Source organism: Vanellus vanellus (assembly GCF_965231255.1).
Source record: "Vanellus vanellus genome assembly, chromosome: 16".
Classification (NCBI taxonomy): domain Eukaryota; kingdom Metazoa; phylum Chordata; class Aves; order Charadriiformes; family Charadriidae; genus Vanellus; species Vanellus vanellus.
In genome coordinates this window covers 8,504,622-8,531,527 of record NC_138921.1, presented here as the reverse complement: position 1 = coordinate 8,531,527, position 26,906 = coordinate 8,504,622, and the positions used below count along the sequence as shown (strand labels likewise).

The 26,906-nt window shown below is 37.5% G+C and overlaps 1 protein-coding gene across 1 annotated transcript; it reads left to right on the top strand.

Annotated features, from left to right (window-relative positions):
* GOLGA3 (golgin A3) lies at positions 1-26,788 on the top strand (the record flags this gene model as incomplete). The annotated part of the gene is made up of 23 exons (XM_082491740.1): positions 1-133; positions 3,565-3,846; positions 4,721-4,833; positions 5,330-6,021; positions 7,296-7,407; positions 8,024-8,330; positions 8,945-9,147; positions 9,460-9,597; positions 10,578-10,739; positions 11,393-11,761; positions 12,964-13,041; positions 14,002-14,265; positions 14,774-14,868; positions 15,562-15,778; positions 16,480-16,623; positions 17,273-17,470; positions 18,024-18,140; positions 18,620-18,759; positions 19,569-19,701; positions 19,930-20,052; positions 20,478-20,642; positions 21,636-21,799; positions 22,780-26,788. The coding sequence occupies 23 exons, from the start codon at positions 1-3 to the stop codon at positions 22,979-22,981; spliced, it is 4,551 nt and encodes a 1,516-aa protein (XP_082347866.1). The 3' UTR covers positions 22,982-26,788.
* Between the last annotated feature and the right edge of the window lie 118 nt (positions 26,789-26,906).

The window sequence follows — 26,906 nt, the reverse complement described above, 5'->3', positions numbered from 1 at the left end:
ATGGACTCCTCGTCTGTCCAGCAGGATGGTCACTTGGAGAACAGAAGCAGTAATGGGGCCCCTAGCAGCTCTGAAGAATTTCTGGATTGTAAAGCCAAGTCAGATTTGCCAGTTGCAACAGATGAAATTAACAGTAAGTTACTTCATATGAACCAAATCATTTCCTAGTCTTACCCAGGCTTCTTTACAACTGCTTATTTTGATGTTCAGGTGATGCTGAAGGACTTTTTTCCTTGAGGTCAGGAATTTCTTGTTCAGCAGTTTTAAGCAAGTTTGGTAAAGCCTATGGCTTTGTGCATGGGAAAACTGTCTTTTGTTTTAAAACTTATTCTTTTAAAACAAAACCTAACTATTAGCTTAAGTACTATCTGCTGTCAGTTGAGTATGTGCTGTTCATGGTGTTACTCTGTATTCTAATTGTGTTTCTGTGAGTATATACCTGAAATTCACTAGAATTAATAGTTCTCAAATGTTTGCTGTGGAGTAAGCTCATGACTGGAGTACTTTATTCTGGCAAGAGAAATTTTCCTTATAAATTAAATCAATCAGGCACAAATCAAAATGCACTCAAAAAGTCTTTCTAAGCTTCCATTTATGGAAGAGAGATGCTGGCATGTACTCCCCAAATTATCTCAAAATAACTTTTATCTGTAGACAAGCTCCATAGTAAAATAATTGTGCAGCTGTTTACAAGAAACTTAAGAGAGCACTGATATGAGTAGATTATAGAATCAAACAGGTTGGAAGGGATCTCTGTGGGTTGTCTAGTCCAACCTCATGCACAGAGCTGACCTAGCTTTGAAGCTAGATCAGGTTACTGAGGGCCTTCTCCTGTTGAATTCTGAAAATCTCCAGAGAGGGAGGTTCAACAGCCTCTCCACCCATTCCAGTATTTAACTGCTTTCATTGTGAAAATCTTTTCATTGTGTTGAATTGAAATATCTATGTTCCCACTACAGGTATCTAAGGATGTGTTGTTGTATAAGGATATGGTGGTAGATGGGTGGAGTGGGTGTATATGTTGCAGCTGTGTAGATACACAAAAGTATACAGGTTCCTTACATAAAAGGAGGTGATCATGTGATGAAGTTGTTAGCCTTCCACCCTCCTCTCATACCACAGATTTGTAATCTTGTCACGGGCAGGAAAGTGGAGTCCTGAGGCTTTATTTGCATTTCTGACACTGCACGTAAGCAGACTGGCAGAGTGTAGTTATATGATGATTCGTTGATCTTTTATGAAGTTCGAGGTCACACGTTCCCGTCTTCTGCTGTGTTGAACATTGTGGACAAGAAACTGAATTGTGGCTTATAAATAGGTGGTGTGTCATTCCACTGTTTTCAGTGTAATTGCATCTCCCCGCCCCCCCCCCCCCCCCCCATTCTAAAAAGACCGAAGTTGTATTGACACTACTGCAATCAAATTACTTTAGTTCAAGGTAGTATTTGGATTCTGTCTCATGGCTTCAGGAAGTTGCCAGGAAACCATTCCTCCAGAATTTTGTTCCAGCACCTTTTTTGTATATGTATACCACTCACAGTTTCAATGATAAAAATGTAAATAAAGTATAAACCTGATGCAGTAATAGCTGCAGTTTCTGAAAGATGGGCAGAAACAATATTTCTGAATGTGCAAGGTACCTTCTTATTTTCTCGTGGCTATTCTTAGCACTAACATCTCTTTTAAATCTAGTTTTGACAATCTTTTAGTTTTAAAATGCCTTAAACTCTGACTTTGGTTAGTCATTAAAAACGCAGTCCTGTCCTTCTTTGCATCCTTGTTGCACCCATCCCTTCTGTCATGCCTGCAGGTGTTTTTGTGACCGCATGCTGAACTAAATCAGAGAGGCTAAAATGGCCTCAAAATGTTCTCTGCATGACAAATAAGATACTGAAAGTTTTTAAATTCCAGTCTTGGAGAGCTCATGGGTTTTGGCAACCTAAGTCTGAAAACTTTTTATTTGCACCCACATTCAATTTCCTCATTCATTTTCCTCTGGGCTGGTTCAATGTACAAACATCTGTGCTAGCTTATGGGAGGATGTGCGGCAGAGGTTGAAACAAATGGTTAGGGGGGGAAATTTATCTTTTCCTCTTTAAATTACTCTGAAGTTAAATTTGACTGCACTTAAAAGGAAACCTTTTGCTTTCTCCAATAACAAAAGGGAAAACAATTAAAAAGTCCTATCTTCCTACCTGTAACTTTTCCCCATATGACTTACTTAATTTCAGGGTGCGCTTTAATGCTCACCACATACATGAATGATAATAACTTTATTTTTGAATTGTTTTGCTTTCAGAAGTTCATAGTGATTCATTGAGGGGAAGAGGAGATGTTTAATAGGAGTATGTTAATGGGCTGGTCTAAATCAATAATTAAAGTTTTATTGAATTGTTGTAGTCAACTTCCTGGCTGCAGAATATTTCTGCATAGGAATCTTAGAAACACTTAATTTTGGGAGGATCTGTTTCTCAGTTCCGGTTTATTTGTTTGGTTGGTTTTTATTTCCCCCCCTCATCATCTTTGAGCAGACTTTAAAAAAAACAAACGTTTATTCAAGTCTGTAGATCTGAGAGGAGGAAAAAATAGAAAGAGGAAACTTGATTTTTCCTCTTACAAATACTTTGTGATCATAAATGTTAAGTATTTTCACACATCTTTGCAAAAAAAATAATGAAGTCTTCCATATTGTCCAGTGAGTTCCAGTTACTCCAGTGATACATGGTGTGGGCATGAAGAGGAAGACAGTGGCTATTTCAGTACCCTGCTCATCTGAGATCTAGAATAGTGCATTTAAAGTTAGATACACAGTTTCATTGCAACAGCAGTTTCATAAGTGTGGTCCCCAACCAAGTGAAGTAGAAATGTGTGAGAAACTCAAAATACAAACCTGTGAAGTGTTGAACTGGTTTTGAAGATGCATTTGCTCTGATGGAAAAGAAAATATTAGTAAGTGGGGATAAAATTGGTATCAAAGTGGTTCTTGAATTGCCTTTTAATTGGTAGATTTATTATTTTGATACATGTGAGCTATGCTACTGTATTCTTGATGAAGACATCCTATTTGAAAAAACTTTAAACTCGGTTTAAAATTGAGAAACTCTGCTTGGCCCAGGCTGGAAGCGGGATGGTGGCTGTTTTCTCCCCGGTGCCCAGCAGCATGCTAAATAGCTGAATCATTCAGCACAGGCCTGCAGTTGCTGAGTCTTGTTTGTAGTAGGTTGCCACTCAGTGTGACACAGATCACATTGCTTACATTCGGTGTCTCATGCTTCTAAACCTAACAAGACTTAAAAACCCATATGAGGTTTTGAAGATATTTTATGATCACTTTTGAGGTCCTGCTTGAAGGCACAGTAGTAAAGCAAGTTAAAGGTACTTGTTCTGGTCTTTTTAAATGAAGACTCAAAAATTCTTTATAAAATTCCTTCTGCCAGCTGCTGTCATTAGCAATTTCTGTATTCTTACAGTCTAAAGGCAATAGTGGTAGCATTGTATTTGGGTGGAGGTGTAAAGATAAATGGGGTGGCTTACAGTGTAGCTCACTGAAACTTTCTTTTCCAGCTACCAGTATTAACATCAATGAAGTGCCAAATGAAGAGGGAAGTTTGGAGATAAACAGTAAGGTGGATGCCTGCCAGAATGGGCCAGAGTCGCTCTTCCCTGACTCTCCTGTATCTTTTGACCCCACCAGCATTGCACAGGGTCAAGAGTCGTCCCCAGGTGTGACTGGTTTCCATGACAGCCTAAGGAAGTCTCAGGGAACTAGTGCTGAGGGCATAGTTCTTAGAAAAGAAGCTTTGCAGTCTCTCAAACTAAGTCTTCCCATGCAAGAAACTGAATTGTGTAAGCATCTGTTTATGGTGGTGCCCCTGCTTTCTCTTGCTGCATAAAGCTTCTAACTCTGAGCTTGGCTCTAGAATCCTATAAAATCATTTAAGCTTGGACTAAACTTCCTTTTTGCAGTAAGCTTTGACTTTGAACTACAATTCATTTTCTTTCAGTAAACCACCCTCTGCTGCAGCTAAGGCACGTGCCTTATGATTTAAAAATTGTTCTTACGCTGGAGGGGAATTTATGCTTTCTGGGGCTGAAGCTATTCTAATCTTCTTGATTATTAGGAGTAACAGGTGGCATTAAAAAAAAAAAAAAACAAAACCAAACAAAACCCAGCAGAATCAGGTGATTTTAAGCTAAGTAGTAAAGAGGGGAAGAGAAGAGCAATAAAAGGGAGAGAAAGGGGAAGCCTTTATGTTAAGGTGTCTAATGCTGCAGGAGTCTTCAGAAATGTTTTTAAAAAGCCTTACTAGAGGAAAGATTTAATGTGAGTTAACAAAAAGAAAGAAAATGTATCTAGGGAACATCTTTCTCTGACCTGTAGGGTCAGAGTAGACTGTGTAGGTCTTGCTTAATTTTATAATTTCAGTATTGCCAGAAGTGTAGGACAGGTGAGACTAAATGACAGCAATAGTTTTGTTCTTGCTGTATAATCTCTTGTCGTTTCATTTGCAAACTGAACAACAGAAGTACACAGACTTTATCAATGCTTACACAAGGATACATTAGAACAGGGTATTCTGAGGTGCATGCGAATGGGCTTTCCTTGCATTCCTTGCTTAAGCATGAAGCATGTTGCTGATGGTAGAAGGAGCTTTTTCCTTTTGCATCAAGATTTGGCTGTGTTGGAGTTTCCTGCCGTAAAGACACCTTTCACTTACAGGCTCAGTAGAGTCTTCGCTTCCATTGGAGAAAGAAGAACAAATAAGACTTCAAGCAAGAAGACGGCTAGAAGAACAGCTCAAACAATACAGAGTGAAGAGACATCAAGAAAGAGTGAGTAGCACACAACAGATCTTCTACATTTGGTATCTTGTTGAGCACCTTGAAAACTTTATCCTTTCTGTATTCTAACTAACTCTTTGTATCTACTTTAAACGTTCAGTAGTTTTCTCAAATGTGAGAAAGCATTTTTTTCTTCTGGATATGCAAAATTTGATTCTATTATCTCATCAGTAACGTACCGTTTTGTGCTACTTAAAAGGGGGGGGGAGGGCAAACCCCAAACTTAAGTAACCTAAATGTTCAATTTTTCCTATATTTTTTCAGTTAGCTTTTGGAGTCTACCTTCATCATTTTCAACATGCATATATTGAGCCTTGATAGTATTGATTGCTGATGTAATTTACCTTGTTTATGAGATGATGCATATATTTAAATATTAATGTAAAAGTTTAGAGTGTCATGTATGAAGTTCTACAGTAAAATTAGTCTTTGATGCCAGTTCAAATGCAACATTCTGGACATTTATTGTTGACTCTGCTTCTTTTAGTCTAATCAGTCTACATCCAAAATCCGGCCCTCCAGCACCCTAGATCCTGAACTGATGTTAAATCCAGAAATCTTGCCAAGAGCTAGCACTGTAGCAATGACAAAAGAATACTCCTTTTTGCGGACCAGTGTCCCCAGGGGGCCAAAACTGGGTAGCCTGGGACTTCCAGCATCCTCAAAAGAGAGAAGAAGTTCAAAATCTAAGCCCAGTAAGATCCGGTCCTTGGCTGACTACAGAACTGAAGATCCAGGCTCTAGAAATGCTTCTGGGAATTTTGTGGCTACCGATCTGTCTGGTGGGACTCTGAAGCAAAGCAGAAGCGGTCCGGCATCAGTTGTTTCTGAGATTAGTCTGCCCTCTGACACGGACGATAGAATAGAGAATTCCTCCTTGGCAGGAGATAGCATTTCAGAGATTGATGGGAGTGAAGCAGGAATGAGGCTGGATGGAAATGAGAGTGACAGCTCTACCTACAGCAGCGTGTCAGGAAAAGGGCTGTATAACAGTTTACAGAATGCAGAAGGCAAACAGGGTATTCCATATACAATAAACGGTCAGAAGATACATCCTGATGCAATGGGGCAATTTCCTTCCATCAGTGAGGTGCTACAGGCTGCGGCAGTGGAGCATCAAGCCCAAGAGCAAGAAGTTAACGGGGAAGTACGGAGCAGGAGAGACAGTATTTCTAGCAGGTAAGACAGATCACTGTAGAGTGAGGCCATTATTAGGCATTATACTTTCTTGGACTAGGTAGCCTATTATTCTTACCTTCCACTAACTTTGGATCCAGTTTTAACTTACATTCATTGTGATCAAATCTGTTGTTAACTTACGGATTCTAAAAGAAACTGAAAGGTCACTTCACTTGAGTACCTATTTGGTAAGTGTATCTTTTAAGAAAGATGTTTTTGCTACTGACACTGTGTTATAAACGTTGTGCTAGCAGTTCCTTCTATCTGTATTTACTTGGGAAGCAGACATTTGTTCACTGAGTCACTGATGTGGCATTGGTCTTTAAAGTCTGAAAGCATAGCCAGAACTGACTCAGTGATATTTATTATTGTCCTTTTCCTGATCTACACGCATACCTTTCAGATCTCAAATAGTTATGAAACACCAAGGGTTTTGTCCTAGATACACTTATCCTCTTCAGCTCTTTAGAATGAGACTTACTTAGTCTCACAAGCTTATGTGTATATGGTAGGTATTAAACTGTGATTCAGCAAGCGAGTGGATGGCTGCTGAAGCCCTTAACAATGCAGTTGTGTTTTTTGTCAGTTGCCTGCAGATGCATGCTTTATACATGCTAATTTTGAAATTACCTTTTTTTGTTTTATCTTCGTTAAAATAAAGTGTAGTGCCCTGAGATGTTAAGGTAAAAATCAGTTGTCAACAGTTATTCCAGCTTAGACTTAATTCTTTCAGTACTGAGAAAGATGAGAAGGTCTTGCCCCTTTTCTCTAGACTCATTGGCTGTGCATCAGGGAAGGACCACAAGGAATCCCTTATACCAAACCCCTGTTTTTCCTTCTTTTGCAGCAGCTGTTGGTATTTCTCAGGCACATTAAAGTAGACAATCACGGACAATAGTTGTGGAGGTTTTGTGCTCACATTATGTCCGTTTGCCTGCTTGAAAAAGGATATTGCAGGTATAGAATATAATGAAGGCAACCATGGCACTTCAGTAAAATCACAAATATATGGGTGCCACACTAGATTCTAGTTGCTGCAAATACAGGAAACTAACGTATAGAACCCTAGCGTGAATATAATTTCTTTCTCTCTTTGGATGGTAACAAAGGGTCTTTCAGGATGTTCTGGATCCATCATAAAGCCAGAAAAAATGTCCAAAATTCTAGGTCACACGTGGACTCTGAGTACCTCTTGATTTCAGCTTCACTTTCTTCAACTAGGTGAGTGGTGTATTCTAACCTTTTAACTGTGTATGTGATGTCTCTGTCTCCAGTGTTTCTATGGAAAGCTCTGTCGCAGGAACTCATGACGAAATGTTACAGGTTCTGAAAGAGAAGATGAGACTTGAAGGGCAACTAGAAGCACTCTCACTAGAAGCTAATCAGGTAGAAAATGAATTTGAATTCCTCTATTTAGCAAATGATATTAATATATTAATTTTCAAGAGCCTCCTGCTCATTACTGGGGAGAATTGTGTTTTGTAAAAACGTTGTTGAATTAGGTTATCATAAGGAAACTAATGTATGAAACTTTACAAGGTACTGTACAAGGATGCTTAAGAGGTTAAATATAAAGATAGTAAAGTCTTGAAAGGGTTTTAAAAACAATGGGTTTTTTGGAAAAAAGTAAAATTGAAAGTGAGGTGTTAAATCCAGAGTAATGCTAGTGATGTCTATATAGGTTTATTTTCTCTTTGTATTGATTGATGGTATAACACTTATAATGGAAAGCGTTCTTCCTTGAAGTGTGGAAACATGCATCTTATTAAATATCCTGACATGGTTACTGACGTATAGTGCTATATACATCTTGTCTGTAGTTTCCTCTGTATTCTTTGACTATTTGAAATACCTGCTAGATGAGATGTCACTTTCAAAAATAATTTTTTACGAGCAAGTGGTCTTTGCCTTAGCAAAGCCATTTTGCTGAGCATCTTCTTTAGTCAGCCATAATGTATTTTCTCTGAAAACCTCCATATTTTGATTTTTGGGACACATTCAGGCTCTCAAAGAGAAGACTGAGCTACAAGCCCAACTTGCAGCTTTGAACATGAAGCTTCAGGCACAGATGGAGCACAGCCAAAACAGCCAGCAGAAGCAGGAATCTCTGAGCTCAGAAGTGGCCACATTAAAGCAGTCTTGCTGGGATCTGGAACGAGCAATGGCTGACCTGCAAAATACTCTGGAAGCAAAGAATGCTAGTTTGGCTTCTTCAAATAATGATTTGCAGTTAGCAGAGGAGCAGTACCAAAGACTCCTGCTGAAGGTTGAAGATATGCAAAAAAATGTTCTCACCAGAGACAGCACAGGTGGGATGTAAATGTCAATCTTTAAAATTTGTTATTCCATAAATCATTTTATTTCAACATAATTCTGAAGTCCTCGAGCAAGAACGAATTTTAGATTGTGTTTCGTTGATGTCATACTAATAAAATGGTGTGAATTTTATGATTGTTTTTTATTTTTGTCACAAAAGTGCCACAATTTGCAAGCTGCCACTGCCAGCCTGAAGAGGGGGGCATACATATTTAGTCTGGTAACTGTTTGAGAGTGGAATAATGGTTTTTAGAAAATTGTACAAATATTGGTTTGTAATGATGACTCTACATGTCAGGATACCTGCTTCCTGGTTTTTAATTAGTTCATATTTTCTGCCACTTAAGGAACTTCGAATGCTTAAAGAAGTTATTCTTTTATTTTAATTTTGTCCTCCTTATGACCAATGCTTTGTATTCTATCGGTTCCCCTCACTTTTGCAGGAAAAACTAATCTTTATGCAATTAGACATACATGGTTTTGTTCAAAAAGAAAGGGGAAAAAAAAAAGAACAAGCTATGAATATAGCTATAATCCTTGAAAATGTGTGCATAAAAATAGAGCAATGGAGTACACTTGTCCAAGTTCTTTATTTTTCTTTTTCTAGTTCATGATCTGCGACAGCAGTTGGCTTCCTTACAGAACCAGCTTCAGAAGGTGCAGTTAGAACGCACCACACTGACCAATAAGCTAAAGGCATCTGAAACAGAAATCACATCGCTCCAGAATGTGCGGCAGTGGTACCAGCAGCAGCTTGTACTAGCACAGGAGGCCCGTGTCAGGCTGCAGAGTGAGATGGCCAATATACAGGTATTATGCTTTACTTGCACATGGGAGGCCTGAGAATATGTTCTTTTTTATGTTAGTTTTATCCAAAGGATATTGTTTATGGGCTTGGACAAAGCAGCCAGTCTCACTTGTGTATTCTTCAGGTGGAGAAGAGGCAGGGATGGTGTTTTGTTTTTCATCATGAGGTGTTCGTTCACATTAAGGCTGAGGCATAAATTTAACCAAGCGCTTGCCTTCTGTGGATGAAGATCTGTAGTGCTGTGAAAGTCATAGTGGAGATAAGGCACAGATAGATCCAACGTGATTTTTTTTTTTTTCCCCCCCTTCCTTTAGGCTGGGCAAATGACCCAAGCAGGTATGTTGGAACATCTCAAACTAGAGAATGTGGCACTGTCTCAGCAGCTGACTGAAACCCAGCACAGATCCATTAAAGAAAAGGAACGTATTGCAGCACAGCTGCAAAATATTGAGGTATGGTTGTAAGTGGTCTTCATGAATTATGTTCTGCCTAGGTTGTGTATTTTGATTTTGCAAACTCAAGGATATTCTGGCAAGATAACAATTATTATGAATTGATTCAAATGATGCATTATAAAAATGGTAAATATTTCAGACCAGATAAATTTGCATGGCATTACAAACAATAAGAGGGAGCAAGGGCATATGTTTCCCATTCCAGGGCGATACTTGCATTTTCAGGTCTGGTGTTTGTTTTTTATTTGGTTTTAAAGGTGGATGTAAATGTTCTCCTTTGCCCATTCAGGAACTTTTTCAAGAGAAAACTTATTGGAAGTTGGACTAAGTCAGTAAAGTGTTTCTTAAATGTGCGAAACTGCTCAGTACTCAGGTTTGTCCTTCCTGTACTCCAGTAAGAAAAGATGAGCAAAATCTGAAGTGCATTATGCTCACTTTCAAAGTACTTAAAAGCTTAAATCCCATTGAATTTCAGTGAGTTCCTGCTTCAAAGTCTCAAAGGGCAGTAAAACAGCAGATCAGTGGAAGCACCCTATCTCCAGTGTTACTAATAGTGGTTAGGTAAATGACAGGAACTGCTATTTTATGGAGTAGCTACAGTATCCAAGGAGTGTTTTGTTTCAGAATTTTTCCAAACAGCTTAATTTTAATAAAGATTCTTTTTCTTTACATCTTGTTTCACCAATTTAAAATGGACATGGTGTTATTTAAGAGGAATTCAGATTGTTATAAGTATACAAGACATTCACTGTTGTTCTAAGGTCTCTTAAGTATACGAATGGTGGACTTCAGTAAAGACATGCAGCTGTGTGAAGGCAGACATCAATTATTTTCACTTGTGTCTTTTCTCTTGAAACTTTCTTGATAATTCACCTTTTTCTTTTCCTCTTTTTTTTTTTTTTTTCTCTTTTTTTCATTTTCCTGCCTCTTCCCTCCACGGAAATTGTAAAAGTTGATTCCTTGCTTTTTCTGTGCAGGCTGACATGTTAGATCAAGAAGCTGCCTTCATGCAAATCCAGGAGGCTAAAACCATGGTGGAAGAAGACTTGCAGAGAAAGCTAGAGGAGTTTGAGGATGAAAAAGAACAGCTTCAGAAAATGGCTGATTCTGCAGTAACATTGGAGCAAGAATTGGAACAGGTAGACTGTTGTTAGGCAAATTCCCAAGGGTTTTAAGGGAAATACTTATTTGGCTGAAAAGACAATAGTAAATAGATACTGAGCTCTACATTTTTTTAATTTTTTTTTTTTTGGTGATTATTCTAAGCGTAAACAGGAAGCATAGATCCACGTTTGAAGTTGTTAGGCAGTTAGGATACCATTATATACAATTGCAGCGTAATAAATCTGCACTTTGCTACAAAGTCCTGCTTTAACCTTGTAACATTACAAAGGCAGCATGTCAAGGGCTGGAATGAGATGAAGTATGTGATAGCTTAGTATTATATTCCATGTAATTATATGGCATTATCATTAATAACACTGAATTTACTCAGTATATCCACTGTGGACACATTTTTCAAATAAAAATTGAGAATACTGTGAATCTTAAGAATATTTTAGGTTTGTCATTCTGGTCATTGCTTAGCCTGTAAGACTACAGATGCTGCAGAAGGCAATCAGTGCAACTAGTAGAGCGAATAGAAGTGACCTAGGAAGGTTAAAAAATATTTCCACCTTCTGCTATTTTCTTCTAGAAGCTAAAATATTAGTTAAAACATTTTTTATTGAAGTGCATTTGCAAAGAACTCATTCATTTTGTATTAATTCAATCTTAAAATACTTCTTCTCAGGTCAAGTTGACTTTGCATCAGCGAGATCTGCAGCTTGAATCTTTACAGCAAGAGCACCTAGACCTGATGAAGCAATTCACTCTGACCCAAGAGACATTGCACACCAAAGAGCAGTCCCTGGATGACCTGCAAACACAGTATGATGAACTGAAGGCCAGATTAGAAGAGTTCCAAAGTGATGCTACTTCTAAAGACGACATGATCCAGTATTTGCAGAATGAGAAGATTGTCTTGGAAGTAGCTCTGCAGGCAGCAAAAGCAAGCAAAGAGCAACTTGACGAAGGAGCAATGCGCCTTGGAGAAGGCACAGAAGTAGCATCAGAAATCTTGGAACAACTCAGGCGAGAAATGGCAATCAAGTCAAGCCAGGTAATGAATCCCTAAAAGTATCGTATTTAAAATAACTGTTGCAGGGAAGTATTGACACAGGCACATGATAGAGCCAGCTACATGAGAGGAGATTGGTACACGTGAGTTTGTATATGTCTGTAGTTGTAAAATTCAGCTGGTGGGAATATTTCAATCAATTCTCTCATCTTTCCCTGTTGGTAGACTATCTGATACTTTACATCCTGTTATATCATTGATGAGCTTACAGTTTAATATCCCTTGGTATCTATATGCATTGATGCATGTGTTTTATGGGATGGGAAGCTGAGGTTAATTCATCTTGTGCTGTCTGTTTCCAAGACCCACCATCTTTCTAAAATCTACCAGTTTTTAAAGGTAATAATTTTGAGTACAGATCACGTTTTTGGAAGTAATTTTTTAGTGTGCTCCTTTTCTGTGGCACTGCGGACCAAACATCTTCCTTGTGCAGTAATTTGGTCATGTTTAATTGTGCCTTTTCTCTTGAAACAGTGTACCAGGGTTTGCTTTTGCATATTGCTGTACACCAGCTGAGGCTTTTTTCTAGTCATTTGACTATTTTACAAGATCAAGCCTAATGCACATCCTTATTCTCTTTGTGGCTGCTTTAAATTATGGTGAATTTTCCTTTCACACCTTGGTTTGATGGTGGTGTTTGCTCTGTATCTTTTAGAGCATCCAAGCTCCATAGCAAGAGCTTTCTTATTGAATCTTGGTAATGATGAGTTCCTGGTAAAAATCTTTTGAGATTTCTTTTGAAGATAATAATGGGACTTGATAGTATTACCAATAGAAGTATTGAAGAACTATGGAAATATATTTAACAGGAAGATTGGTTTTTTTTTTCTTTCAAAGAACCAGCTGGTTTCTTCATTTGATCATGATGTACATGTGAATGGGTACCATCTGGATACAACATATGTACACTAATGGTACACACTAAAACTTCAATGGCAGGATAAGGGGACTTCCTGCATTCCTGAAGGCTGACAAGGCTCCCTATGTGGTGACCTGTGTGAATGTATTTCTGTATAAAATGTTGTGTTATCAGTGCCACTGAGGTGCCTAGTCAGAAACAGGATCCTTATTAGATTAGGCAATTGGTACAAGCATAGCAGAAGATATTGTCGCTGCTTGAAATGACGTAGAATACAACATTTGGCACATAAAGCAAAATGTTTGCTTTTTATTTCCTCTGGCAGGTAGAAAATCTGCAACAAGAAAATGCCAGCCTTAAAAAACAGGTTCAAAAAGTGAAGGAACAGTTCCTGCAGCAGAAGGTAATCAACAGCAAACTATTTCAAAGAAATAAAACCAAGGAATATACTTTTTTTTCACAGTGAAGGCATGTACATCTTAGGGGTTTGTGAAGACAGTTGAATCTATTTTCTGTATCAAAGAACTTTGTGACATGATTATACAGTTTCTGTATTTTGTACAGTTGAATTTTTATCTGTAACTAAAGTAAAAGCAGATCCACCAACCGATTCATGCTTTCTTTGGACTTCAGGTAGTTTGCCAAATGAACTACCATATAAAATCTCTCTCTGGTTTGTTGATGCTAGGTTTGCAAAAGGATGCATGAAAATCTTCAAGTGTTGTCGTTTTCCTGCAGCTTTGAAAAACGATAGTTGCTTCAGTAATTAGATTGAAAATAAGTGCTTTATTGCAAATTTAATTCTGAATTTACAGTTTTGAGACAGTAATTTGAAATTGAGGTTTCATTAATGTTGCACGTATGTGCCTTAGGTATAGAGTGGCACCATTAATTTACTGCTTGATTGCTTATTAAGCTAATGCCAAAGGTTGTTTTAGCTTGTTAGGTTTAAGTTTGGGAAGGCTGTTCAAACTGTCAGTCACAGTTAAGCCCTCTTCTCATAGCAAAAGTTATTAATTATGTGCATGGGATGGCTAATTTTTTACAATTAGTGTAGCTTAAAAAAATGGCACAGTTCCATAAAGAATGTGAAGAAGAGTATCCCATACTGCTATAAACACTGTTACTCACAGGTTTTTTTATGAACTGCTGATACATAGTGGTATTTGATATCTGAATTTACATAAAAACCTTTGAACCAGAGTAAATCTGTTACAGAAGATGATGCTGGTTTGTGTTTTTTGACACCTTCCCCTCCCCCCAAACTAAAAGAATATCAGTAAATACTTCGTAGTAAATTACTTCTAAATTTATAAGGCTGTAACAGAGGTGACATTGTCCTCTTGAAACTGTTGTATCCAAGGTAATGGTGGAAGCTTATCGAAGAGATGCAAGTTCGAAGGACCAGCTGATTAGCGAACTGAAAGCTACAAAGAAGCGGCTGGACTCAGAAGTGAAGGAGTTAAAACGAGAGCTATTAAAAATTCAAGTTGAAAAACAGTCACTCGAATCTGAACACTCAAAACTACAGAAGGAAGTATCTCAGGTTCACCAGCAGATGGTGGAAATAGAAAATCATCTTCAGTCAGTGCAGAAAGAAAGAGACGATATGGAAACACGCCTACAGGTATGGAAGGTGTTAAGCTTTGGACTTTAAAGGTGTTACATCCAGGATATGCTGCTATTTCTATTTAACTTTGGAAATAAACAAAATCACTATCTGCAAGTTAAGGTTCTTGGTTGCATGTTTAATATTGTCTATATGTTTGAGCAAATACCCACCAAAATTCTGTAAATACACGACAGCTTATTAACATTTCATGTAAGTAAGTGGGGAGAAGCACGCTACAGAAGTGGTAGAAGTGTGATGTGAAAGCAGTTTCCTTGGTCCCAAAGTGAACTCTGTCTGAGAGCAAAGACCAAAATAGGACTCTCTTCATCCGTGTTATGGTGGTGGCCACAGAGGGATGAATGAAACAAGAAAAAAAAGGGAAAGAGGAGGGAGATGGAGAACATTGGAATGGTTTATAGATGGAAGTAATTTTGGAAATTCATGCTTACTCTTTTATAATCCAACATACAGCAAATGTGCTTTTGTTCTTACTCTCATGGGTGTGTTTTTCCTTCCTATTAAGTCTTTGCAGTTCGATAAGGAACAAATGGTATCTCTTGCTGAGGCAAATCAGGCATTAAAACAACAAGTAGAACAAATGCAAGAAGAAGCAAAAAAGTAAGTCTGTTCTTTTAGCACAAACAAAAGAACTACAGCATTTGTTTTTCGTATTCACCTTTTAGCAATCACTCTTCTCCTATTCCCTGGTCTTTCCTGTGGGAAATTTAAATAGAGGGTCATATCCATGGCAAAGTGTTAGTTGCGTGCTACACAGAAGTTCCAGCTTCTCCTCTGATTCACTTGTGCTTTTAACCAACAGTATATGCCATACAACATGCATATTGGAGCTCCTCCTAATAAGAATTCGCTGAATTTTAACCTTGACTGGCTCAAATGGTGGCATTGATGAGAACCATATTTTTTTCCACTGGTCACAGGGTTTTTATGATACTTGACATATCGACCAAGGAGCTCAGATTAGATTAGATTCTTAGTCTAAACTCTGTTATTTTTAGAGAGAGTAGTATGTATTCTTTCATATTGGAGTTTTAATAATTCTGACAAAGACTTCTTAATTACTGTAAGTATTTTCTTAGAATGGTATCAAGAGTCTTCAACATATTGTCTTGCAGAGGGCAAAATTGTACCTTACCAACCTATTGGCTTTCTCTGATGAGATGGGTGACTCTGGGACAAGGGGAGAGAAGTGGATGTTGATTTTGGTTGGGACATATTAAAAATTAATCTTTTAGTACTGTTTTCAGGAAAGTTTTGGTTTTACCTGATGTTTTCTTTTTCCTTTCACTTCAGGGCCATTACTGAGCAGAAACAGAAAATGAAGCGTCTAGGGTCAGATCTGACGAGTGCTCAGAAAGAGATGAAGGCAAAACATAAAGCCTATGAGAATGCAGTCAGCATTCTTAGTCGTCGGCTACAGGAATCTCTTGCTGCAAAGGAATCTGCTGAAGCAGAGTTGAGCAAACTAAAAGCACAAATCACTGATGGTGGAAACAATCAGATTGCTCAAGTATGCAGATGCCTTTTAACATTTTTAGTGCAAAGATAGAGCTGTCTTGTTATTAAATATAAGTCTTGAAATATTATTTTACGCTGACGTGATGAAAATATTTGGAATATAAAGCTAGATAAGAACATGGTATCAGTGTTTTGAGCACTGATAATTTCCTTAACTACATTTGAGAGATGTGATATGGCAGGCTTTGGTTTGGTGGTTTGGTTTTGTTTTTTTTTTTAGTTTTATTTGTATCTTTCAGATTTACCGATTGTAATCCAACCTCAACAGGATGATGAGCCTTAGTGCTAATTTCCTGATTAATTTTTATTCTTGGTTTGGAGGTTTTCTGTTTTGTTTTTTGAAAGGCTCAGCATCTGAAGATTTTTCCAATATTCTAACTCTTACCGCTTTTTTTCTCATTGAGAATTAAAAGTTCTTCAGTGTAGCCATAACTTACTCATATATGTTATGCTTGTGATAAGAAAATTAATTTACTTGGGGAAGTTCCAATTCCATGGACCGATGGAGCAAGATTTCAAATACACTAACAGCAGTAGCTGAATGCAAGGGTGGAAATCTCTAAGCAAGACCTTTACATTAAGCACTAGTACTTCATTTAATAGTTGCTAGAGAAGTAGACTTTTTAACAAAAACAAAATTACTCCTGTAGTTGGGTGATACATTAATCACGCTTGTGATCCCTTTGTCTGTAGGAAAGGATTCAAGCTCTGGAGACAGAATTGCAAGCTGTTAGCAGCAGTAAGTTGATGCTGGAAAAAGAGCTGCAAGAAGTGATTTCACTTACCAGCCAGGAGCTTGAAGAATACAGAGAGAAAGTGCTGGAACTTGAGGATGAGGTGATTGCTTGAATTTGCACAGTAGATGGGAGGGTGACAGTAAAAAGCCCTGAGAGGCAGGGGAGAAATTTTGGTACCATAATTTTATTCCAACGGTGCAGGAAATCAGAATCTTACAATGTTTCTTAGGAAACATTGTGTCAGTGAAACTTGCTAATTTTGCTGCCCTGTGCTGGTTCTTCATGGTTTCATGAATCATTGTTGTATAGGGGAAAAGAAGATGAGAGCGAAAAGTAGTTCCTGTATTAGATACCAGCTGTGTCTGGTCATGAGATGGTGACATGAATCACTATCTTTTGAAACTATTTGGAGTTACGGCTGCTGAGTGATTTTGAGGGCAGGGTGGTGGTGTTCAGTTGTGGAGTTGCACAAAAAAATTACATATATCTACTACTTTTGATCTGCATCTGAACAGTACTCCTGGATTTTGCTTTCTAGCAAGCATTTTAGTCTTCCAAAAGGAAAAAAATACCTAACTGAATGTATTTTGCAGTGTTCATTTAAAAAAGAAAAGGGAAAAAAAAAAAAAAAAGAAATCCCACTCTGGGACAGCAGAACGTTTAATGAGTTTAGCTCACAACTTTTCTGTGGTAGTAATCTGGAATTGTTTGATTTTGTTTGCTTGATTTGTTTTTTTCTTTGGCTATAGCTTCAGGAATCTAGAGGCTTCAGGAGGAAGATAAAACGTTTAGAAGAAATTAATAAGAAGTTGGCCCTTGAACTGGAGCATGAACGAGGAAAACTTACAGGTCTTAGTCAGTCCAATGCCGCTTTGCGGGAGCACAACAATATCCTAGAAACAGCACTAGCAAAAAGAGAAGCAGACTTGGTACAACTGAATCTACAGGTATTTGGCCTTTTGATATAATGTCTTAAGAAAGGAATTAGCTCTTATTTCTGATAACAGGATGAAGACATCTTCACTTGTATGATATAAAGTTGGTGCGTTTTCTCCAGATCCGTGTCTCCCATGTGTTGTGTAACAGCAGTAATATAGGGGGCTAAACAAGAGATCAGAAATGAGAGTTTGCACTGAACAAAGCTGTTTCTTTTGGAAAAAAACCCAAATCACACTAAAATATTTGCAATAGTGAAAGTGTAGCTTACTTAAGTTAGTTGGAACATACAGCTGTGTTACATACAGATTCATTGAGCTGAACAATTTTTATGCCAATAGTAATATATTCATGGGGCATAAGGAAATGGGAATATAGGCCGTGAGCTACCATTTATCCATAGCTACTTTTAAGGTTGAAGGGTACCATGAGGAAAGAGTTATCAGTGAACAGTAGAGAGAAGTTTGGCAATCCCCGCGTTGGCCTGTGTTTGTATTTCCTCTACTGGCATTTCTGGTCTTCCAGTGAGCCCACACAAAATGCACATTTGTTTTTGTGGTACAGGTTCAGGCAGTCCTAAAGCGGAAAGAAGAGGAGGATCAGCAAATGCAACAACTTATTCAAGCTTTACAGGCTTCCTTAGAGAAAGAAAAGTCAAAAGTTAGAGACCTTAAGAAGCAGGTAAAGGCTCATTGTTTGTTTTATTTACTGAAAAGTTGATTTAAATGTAAAGTATTTGAAAAGTAGCTTGAAACAAAATCTATGCTTTATCATAGACTGCTTCCTGCAGGGTCTCTGTCTTGATGGCCAGTGGCTGAAAGATGAGTTGATGTCTTTCCTGTTGTGCCCTGTGTTACAGAAAGTTCTATTCTGACTTGTAATGCATAGGACGTATCATCACTTCAGGATACTTCATCCAAAAAGTCACAATGAAAAAGCAGTCTAGCAAACATGCTTCTTCCATTATATATAGTTATTGACTGCTTTTAGCATTAATAAGGATAACAACACCAATAATAAGTTTTTTATACAAAAAGAGAAGCGTTAATGGCTCCACAACTTCCTTCTTGATTTGTTTTGTACCACTTTAGTCCAGCTCCCTTTATGATGCACCTACAGTGATAAAACAAAGAAAAAGTGCATCTTTTTTTTTCTTGTAGGAAGCAGCAGCCAAAGCGGATGCAGCACATAACCGCCGTCATTACAGAGCTGCTATGCTTGAGCTCAGTGAAATCAAGAAAGAGCTACATGCCAAAGAACTACTTGTCCAAGCCCTTCAGGCTGAAGTGGACAAACTGCAGTAAGTAAACTTCCAAGTTCTTTGAGAACAGTAAATAAAACATGTTCTTTGAAAAAGACATTAGTGAATTTTTGGTTTTGCCACTCCAGAGTGGATTATGTTGAAATGTACCCCAGCTGAGCCTGACCATAAGATGCATATTTGGACTCTAGGCAAATACTTGCATTTTTCTGTCTCTTCATAATTCAGTTAGACTTGAAGCACGTGCTGTATTTGGCTTCAGCATCTGCTTTTTTTATTTTACAGTTCCAACACAGATTTCTACTATTTATGTTACTAGTAAGGATTAACACTTCATATATATCCTATTATTTTTTTTCTCTTTCATATCTCTGAGGAACTACATAGAGGATAAATTTTATTGTTGAATATATTCCAGAATATATTCAAATTCAATTTGTTTCCTTGTATAAAAAATATTTTTGTATAATTTAAGAAATTATTAGGTCTGCATGAGAATGGATATAATGTTAACCCTATTCCTCTTAAAAACAAAACCAAAATTGCTGACAGGTTTTTTGTTTTCTTTTTTTTACTGCATAATTTAGTGTTTGTAACTGCACTACTACCAGTGCTCAAGGATTTTTATTTTTAATATTTAATAATACATTCATGCATCGGCCTCTTATAAAATCCTCTTGTGATTTAACTCTTGCTGTGAACGTGTTGGCAAAGACGTCAGTCAAAGCCATAACTAACCAGGTTCCATGGACTGTCATGTCATTTATGGTTACATAGCTAACCCAATGAAGTACTTGTTTTAAAGGCCAGATTGAATAACTGCTGTGTCTGCTTCTCCTGCTATACAGGGTAGAGGATGAAAAACATTCCCAGGAGGTGTCACAGTTTCAGCAAGAGCTGGCAGAAGCCAGGTCTCAGCTCCAACTTCTGCAGAAAAACCTGGATGACAAACTTAGTGAACAGCCTGTAGTAAGCCAAGAGGTAAAAACTGCACTTTTACTGGGTTTATCCTTATTTGTGATACATTGTATGACTTCATTTGTCTTCAATTCAGCATTTTTAATGAAGTTTTGCTAGGTTTTCTTAGAGCCAGAAGGGTTCATGAGACATAGGTAATAATATATTTCAGATTTTGTGGTTGATTGCACCTATAGAGAATTCTAAAGATACTTCTTTTCTTTTTATTTCTTTTTTTTTTTTTTCTGGTAGGTGGAAGACCTCAAGTGGGAAGTAGAACAAAAAGAAAGAGAAATTGAAACACTTAAGCAGCAGTTGGATATGAGCGAACAGCGCAGCCACAAGGAGTTAGAAGGAATACAAGTTGTCTTGCAGGTATTTAATCAGCTGGTGGAGATTCTGATAGATAACTGGTATTGCTGTAGAGGGATAATTAAAACAATATTTCTATTGTTTAGAAGCATACTTACATGGGTACTTTTCTGATACTTTTTTTACAAATTTTTATTCATAAAGACTCACAGTGTGTTTTGCAGTGTCTTTACTTCTCTATTTCACTTTGACTGTGCTGTTAGCTTCATATTTCCTTGACCATACACCATTAAAATAGGCTACGGATGTTTTTTTTTTATCTAATTTCTGCTTTTCTGTCAGGGCAAATTGGTTTCAAATAGCAGTATTATGTGTTTTCTCTTTTTCTAGTTTCCCCTGGAAACTGAAAAAATGACAAAAACATTAGTTGGCTGCAATTTTTATACCATTTCCCCATATCATATTGATCCTCTTCTTTACCAATTTAGAATCTCAAGACTGAGTTGGAAGTGGTGAGGGAAGACCTGTCAGTGACCCAGAAGGATAAGTTTATGCTGCAGGCTAAAGTGACTGAACTGAAGAACAGCATGAAGTCACTGCTGCAGCAGAACCAGCAACTGAAGTTGGACCTGAAGCATGGCAAGATGAAGAAGGTATTTAAATAGGAAGAATACATGTTGTAGGGTACCAGAAAATACTCCGCTAACGCTCTTAAAGTACCAGAAAATACTCTGCTGCAGGAAACCTGGTGAAAATTCTGAAATGAAATGCCTGTCTGTGAAAGAGACTTACTGATGTTCTAACATTTAAATGATAAATACAGGAAGATTTGCAGGCAAAAGTAACTGTACTTGACTGATCTTGACTTCCCACCTTTTACTTCAGAAATCTGTGTGTTTTGCATATTAGCTTACATTTACATTTTGACTTACATCAATAAAGCAAAAAAGGCAGCACTTAAATAATGAATCTTGGGCAAATATGGAGTTGATACCTTCTTATAGTTAATACCTTCTTGATGTTCATGTGACTGTCCTCTCCGTACTGACTAGTTTTTCATTCTTCCACAGTTTCAAAAGGTAACTATTAGTGTTTTCTGATTTGCTACTAGTACAAAGAAAATGCAGTAACAGATCTCTTGCTCTTTCCCTCCCTGAAGTAACACTCTAACTTAGTGAGACAGAATTTTGCATGGAAGCCTCCATTTCATTCTTTTAGACATTGGTCCTGATACCTCATCCTGCAGGTTCCAGAATTTCCAAAATAATTTCTTAGATTATACATAACTGATTTATTTTTTAATTGTTCTCTTAACTATACTGAAAGAATGTTATTAGAATTTGTTGTGAAGATCCAAGTAATTTGCTTTAAATCCTTCCTGGTTTATTTCTTTAGTAGAGTGAGTTCTTGAGTAGGTCCTTCTAGATGCTGTTTGTTTACTTGTCTAGCATGTCTAGCAGATGACATTAGGTTAGGAACTTTTGCTTGTGACCTATGAGACCTAACATGAATGTGCTTCTGATTCCTGCTCTATAATGCAGATACGTACCCTGTAGTGTGATGTGAAACTCTTTCTATGTGGTAAAAATGACATTGATGTAATAACTTAATTGTAATTCTGGCTTTTCTTTTTTTCCTTTAACCAGAAGAAGGAACTGAAAGGAGAAAACAACTCTTCAAATCCCGTAACTCCAGTCAAGATTCCTGATTGTCCAGTGCCTGCTGCCTTGCTGGAAGAACTGTTGAAACCATCAACAGCTGTGAGCAAGGAGCCTTTAAAAAATCTGAACAGCTGTCTCCGGCAATTAAAGTATGACCTGTTATTTTCAACCACATTAAATAATCTTAAAAATGTTTCCAAGAAACCAGCTGCCAGCCTAAGGAAAAAAGGATTTGTAAAATGAATTCTTTTCCTCTTAGTGGGACTATATTTAGGACAGTAAGTAGGGTGTTCTGTCATTGCTTGTATGGTAGTGAAATAGGGAAAGAAGCCTTTACAATAAACTAGGCAAAATGTCCATCCTAAATTGTACACAGCAGAACAAACCAGAAACAGCTATTTCTGGTTGTTCTTGCTAGTGGAAAAGCTGGTGTTTCTCTCCCTTCGCAGCATCAGAAGGGCTGCTCGTGATAGGAGCCCAGGCAGTGTGTTAATAAGAAATCTCTACAGAGGAAGTTTATTCTACCAAAAACATGTGCCAACCTTATGTGGTTGCCCATGAGATTCTGAGCAGGAAAGCTACAACTTCAGGAAGACAGGGAGTTCAAGTTATTGGGAGAACTGAGCTGCTATTATCACCTCAGTTGATGTTTGAGGGGAGTGAGCCTGTGATCCTGTACTACCGGACTAGTTGCTTTGCTAAGTTGGTGTCTGACTAAAGTCATAATATGTTTATCTAGTTATTTTTCTGTGCTGCTTTCCTTACCTCTACCTCCCATGTTGTCTTTTATACCTGCAAGAGTAACACGTTCGTCAGGTTGCAGTCACTAAGTGCCTTTACTGAGGAAACAGTGCTGTATCATCCCTGGCAATGAGTACGTGCAGCAAAAGGAGCTGGTGCATTGTTGGCCATTATTTTTGAATTAACCATATTGTATTTGTTTTGCTCTTAAATTAAAGAAGGCCACTTCCTAAGTTTCCTGCAGACATCATGCTCTTCTATACAGCTACAGCTTAGATAGTCTTGGAGTAGGTGTCAAGAATCGGAAAAGTAATTTTCTGATCTTGCATTTAGCAGTTAGCTTTCTGCTTGTTAATTTTTGCTTTTCTGTTCTCAATACTTTGTAAAGGCAAGAAATGGACAGCCTTCAGCGTCAGATGGAGGAACACACCATTACAGTACATGAATCAATGTCTTCGTGGACTCAGATTGAGGGGCAGCTAATGGACCTTACCTCTACCAGTCCTGCAACTGCATCAGACCGGCAGGAGATTCCTGCTGTAGATGAGAAGAAACAGAATTCTAGTGTTAGTGAGACAAGGAAGCTTTGACACTATAACCTCCTTATCAGTTATCATTCTTCCTATTGCTTTAAGTATGTAAACAAATCTTTATCAAAATTATTTATTTATTTCATTTTTAAAAGTGTTCAGAGTTGTGCTTTTGCCTTGTAGAAGCAAAGGGCATGGTCTTGAGAAACTGGTGTAATATTAAATGCAGATCATGCTATTCCAGGGGTTTGTTTGAAACATATAATATTTTGAAACATATAATAATTCTGTCATGTTGGGGACTGCCAAGTGGTAAATCTGACTCATTCTGAGGTTTAGTAAGAGATTCAGATGACGTTTTAAAATGAAAAAAATTAATTTGAAGCCATTTCTAGTTATGAAGGTGACCTCTGACCTATAGCAAAAGAAACTACAAGCAATGCAGACCAGTATGTATCTTTGGCAGATTTGCCTGGGATGTTTTCTGAAGTGTCACAGTTTTTCTCTTACAGTTGCAGGCCAGTAGGGAGCTTTGCTTCACTGCACAAAAACTTCTTGCACCTTTTTAGTTCAACTTTTGAGGTAGACACCCTTGAAAAAGGTATGCGTGTAATATATATATATATATATAAGAAAAAAAATCATAATTTTCTGACTTTGAGTATCTGTTTTAATATGCTTATACTGTAAGTTAAGGCTGACATGAGGGTTTTTTGTTACTGTTGTTGTTTTAATGTTACATTTAAGTTTGCTGGTTTTTGACATACTGTACAAGTGGCTTAGGGAAATTAACCCTCAAAGCCAGAGCGTTTAGAAATGTAATTATTTTTACTTTAAATGACAAAATTATAATGCCTATAAAATTATTATTTTTATTAGCTTTATCTTCTCCCACACGCTTTCTCTACTTTTTGCACCCTCTATTACAAGGTGTCCACCATGAATGGAAATGTTGGTACTGTGGCAGCCCCTCTGCAGAGCACCTTGACTAGATTATTATTAAAGCAGCCCACTTTAGATTCCTTCATCTTTTGGTCCTGTTGTTCCATGTGGCTCGTAGTGCAGTGATAAGCCCACCCTCTCCTCATTTGGAAATTCAGTGTGGAGGTACTGCTTTTGCCTAATATGCTAAGTGCTAAAGCAGAAATCAAAATATACGTAGCAGATTATTTGGAAGATTTAGTGGTAACTTGTGTACAAGCATGTTTTTGTCTTTAAACCATAAAGAAAACGGGACAATTGTATCTACTATAGGTTGGTGTTTAAAGAAAATAAATTAAAAATCACAAGTAGATTAAGTGACTGGGGGGGAGTCTAGTTCATATATTTTTCCAAAGAGACTGTTGCTGCTTTTGAATGGGTTTGGTTGTTTGGGGGAGAAAACTATTGCAGTTTGCTTAGCAGTAAGGTAAAAAATAAGCAAACAAAAAACCCAAACCCATCCATATTTACCCAAAGTCTGATTTCTCATAATTACCAATTCAAGCTGTAGTCCAGTTGAACACTTTGCACCTAATGTATCTATACTGACTGATTTCATGCCCCTCAGCTACTGGATTTTAACTTATATTTTATTGGGATCAAAGTGAAGTGATGCTAAAAGTCAAGGTTTTAAAATTGGTGAAGAAATTCATTAGTGTGGCATTAGGTGCCCATCACACAGAAGTCAAAAGCTTTACAGACTAGCTTTTAGACATGTTAATGTCTGCGTACTGCTGTAGTCTACTTTGCCGATTAAATGGTACTGATTATCTCGCTGCTGTCATGTTCTTGAAGTTGCCTGTATATTAAGCTCAAATAAGAAAAAAAATATGCAGTATTGTTAAATAACAAAATTCAAACCACTAATGAATAATATGTTCAGTACAAAAAAGTTATCACACATTCAAGATTTTAAATAAAATAACACTTGTGCAACGTTAATGTTGCTGTTCATTCTGGTAAATACATTGCCTATGGTTAAGAATCCATTATGTTTTAATCTCTTAAGTTTGGCAACAACTGTATGAATAAAGGTTTTATCTGGTATGAAAGAAGCCAGAATTCTTAAAAACCTTCATAGTTCTTCAGAATGTCTGCTCTCCTTTTTGTATCAATAATCATACTGCATTCTGTTCTCAGTGCAGTGCTGCATTTTCTCACTAGGTCCTTATAAAGACGTCTGAGCTTCTACAATCAAGTAGCCTTAGGTGCATGTTTTTCCTTTTAAAGATGAGGGAGAATGTTGTGAAGTGCCCAGATTAGATTTCCACATTGACCCACCTGTCTCTCTCTGAAAGCACCTGGACACTAGGTATTTCATTTTATATTCACCATGTGTTTTTTCTATAAACAGAAGAACCATGCCATTTACTCAAATGAAGGACAGACAGTGAGACTCGAGGGTCTAAATCTGGTGGGGTACTAAGTCAATTAAGTTACGGAAGTTACTGGGAAGCCCTCTAGAAGGTGTGTGCAGCATGTGATAAAAGTAAGGCCTTTTCTTTGAAGCTCATCAGCTATGTTTCTTAATTATCCAGAGAAATAATTGCTGTTTTATTAAAAAGCCTCACGGTGAGGCTGACTGCTTGCTCTACAAAGCTTCAGGTCTCTGCTGTCTAGGCAATAAAACAAACTAGCTGCAGGAATGAAAACTGCCTCCACTCTGCCTGTCACAGCACTGCCAAATACATCAGAGGGAAATCGGTGCCTCATTAACACTGCTGTGTTTTTAGAAACTGAACAATAATCTCTTAAAGATTTTTTTCTTTTACTTTTCCAAGCACTGCAATAGAATGTATTTTCTGTGTCTGTTTCTTCAGTGGTTGCTACCTACTGAACTAGGTCTTGTTGATGAAGGAGAAATGTCACTGTAATGTGAGAATGTTTCCCAAGTGATGAAAGTTGGTAAAAGCTGCAGCATTACTTCTTCAGATGCTGTTGGGTTTTGAGGACTCCTGAAAAATTATGCATTAAAAAAAAACCCAGCATACCCTACAATGGAAAAAAATGTTGGTTACTGAGTCTCTGGTGTTGCTGAACATTGTATAATGCTCCATTCTATTGTCTTCCAGATTTCTTGGAAATATTTGTGCACTGTATTGGGACCAGCTGAGCCCCTTATCCACTCATGCAATGGGAGGATCTGATCCCATACTGTTTATTCAGGCAGTACCCTAGCTGAAATATATGAGAATTTCACGTATGTAAAGAGTAGGGTAATATCCAGAAAGAAAGTTTTAGTGCTCGTATTTTCATGGATTACTTATTTCTCCTTAGGGGAGTGAACGGCAGTGGCACGGGTGTTTTAATGCTGGTTATGACAACATTGAAGGTACACTGCGGACAGTGTATCAATATAAATTTAACTTGAAGATGGCAAATTCACTACTGGTGATGCAAAAGCTTGTGATGTATGTTTTATTAACATTGTTGGGGAAGTGTGAATAGTTGCATGTAGCTTGCTGCGAGCAGAGTCTTTAAGTAGTTTCATGTGAAAGCAATTACAGTCCAAACTAATTACTAATGCTCATCAGCTGTCATCTGACCACTCTTGTCTCCTACTAATGTGTAACACTTCAGTCTTGGGCAGTAGGGCGGCCTAACTTCCAATACAGATGCACAGATTTTAGGGGAGGGAAAGATGCTCTGGATATTGTAAAGGAAATATTGTTATGTTTTATACATGACGTTCAATAATGTCTGCTTAGGTGGTATTTGTAAAGGTAGAAGTTCATCGTTTCGTGTTCTTGAGTGGATAACCCAGGGGATGGAGGAGTTACACTATGTACAATTCAAGTTTATGATCATACAAAGCATGTTGATTATAAAAATAATGTGCATAGGAATTCCTTTAAAAGTTTTGTGCAATAAACTATTTTTGGTAAAGGGCTCCATGTTGTTTTTACTTTAAAAGAGAAATTTATATCATCTTCTCTTTGGTTTTGGACAGTAATTTTTATGTTTAGGATTCAGAACATGCTGTATAGTCACCTTTAAGGAAACA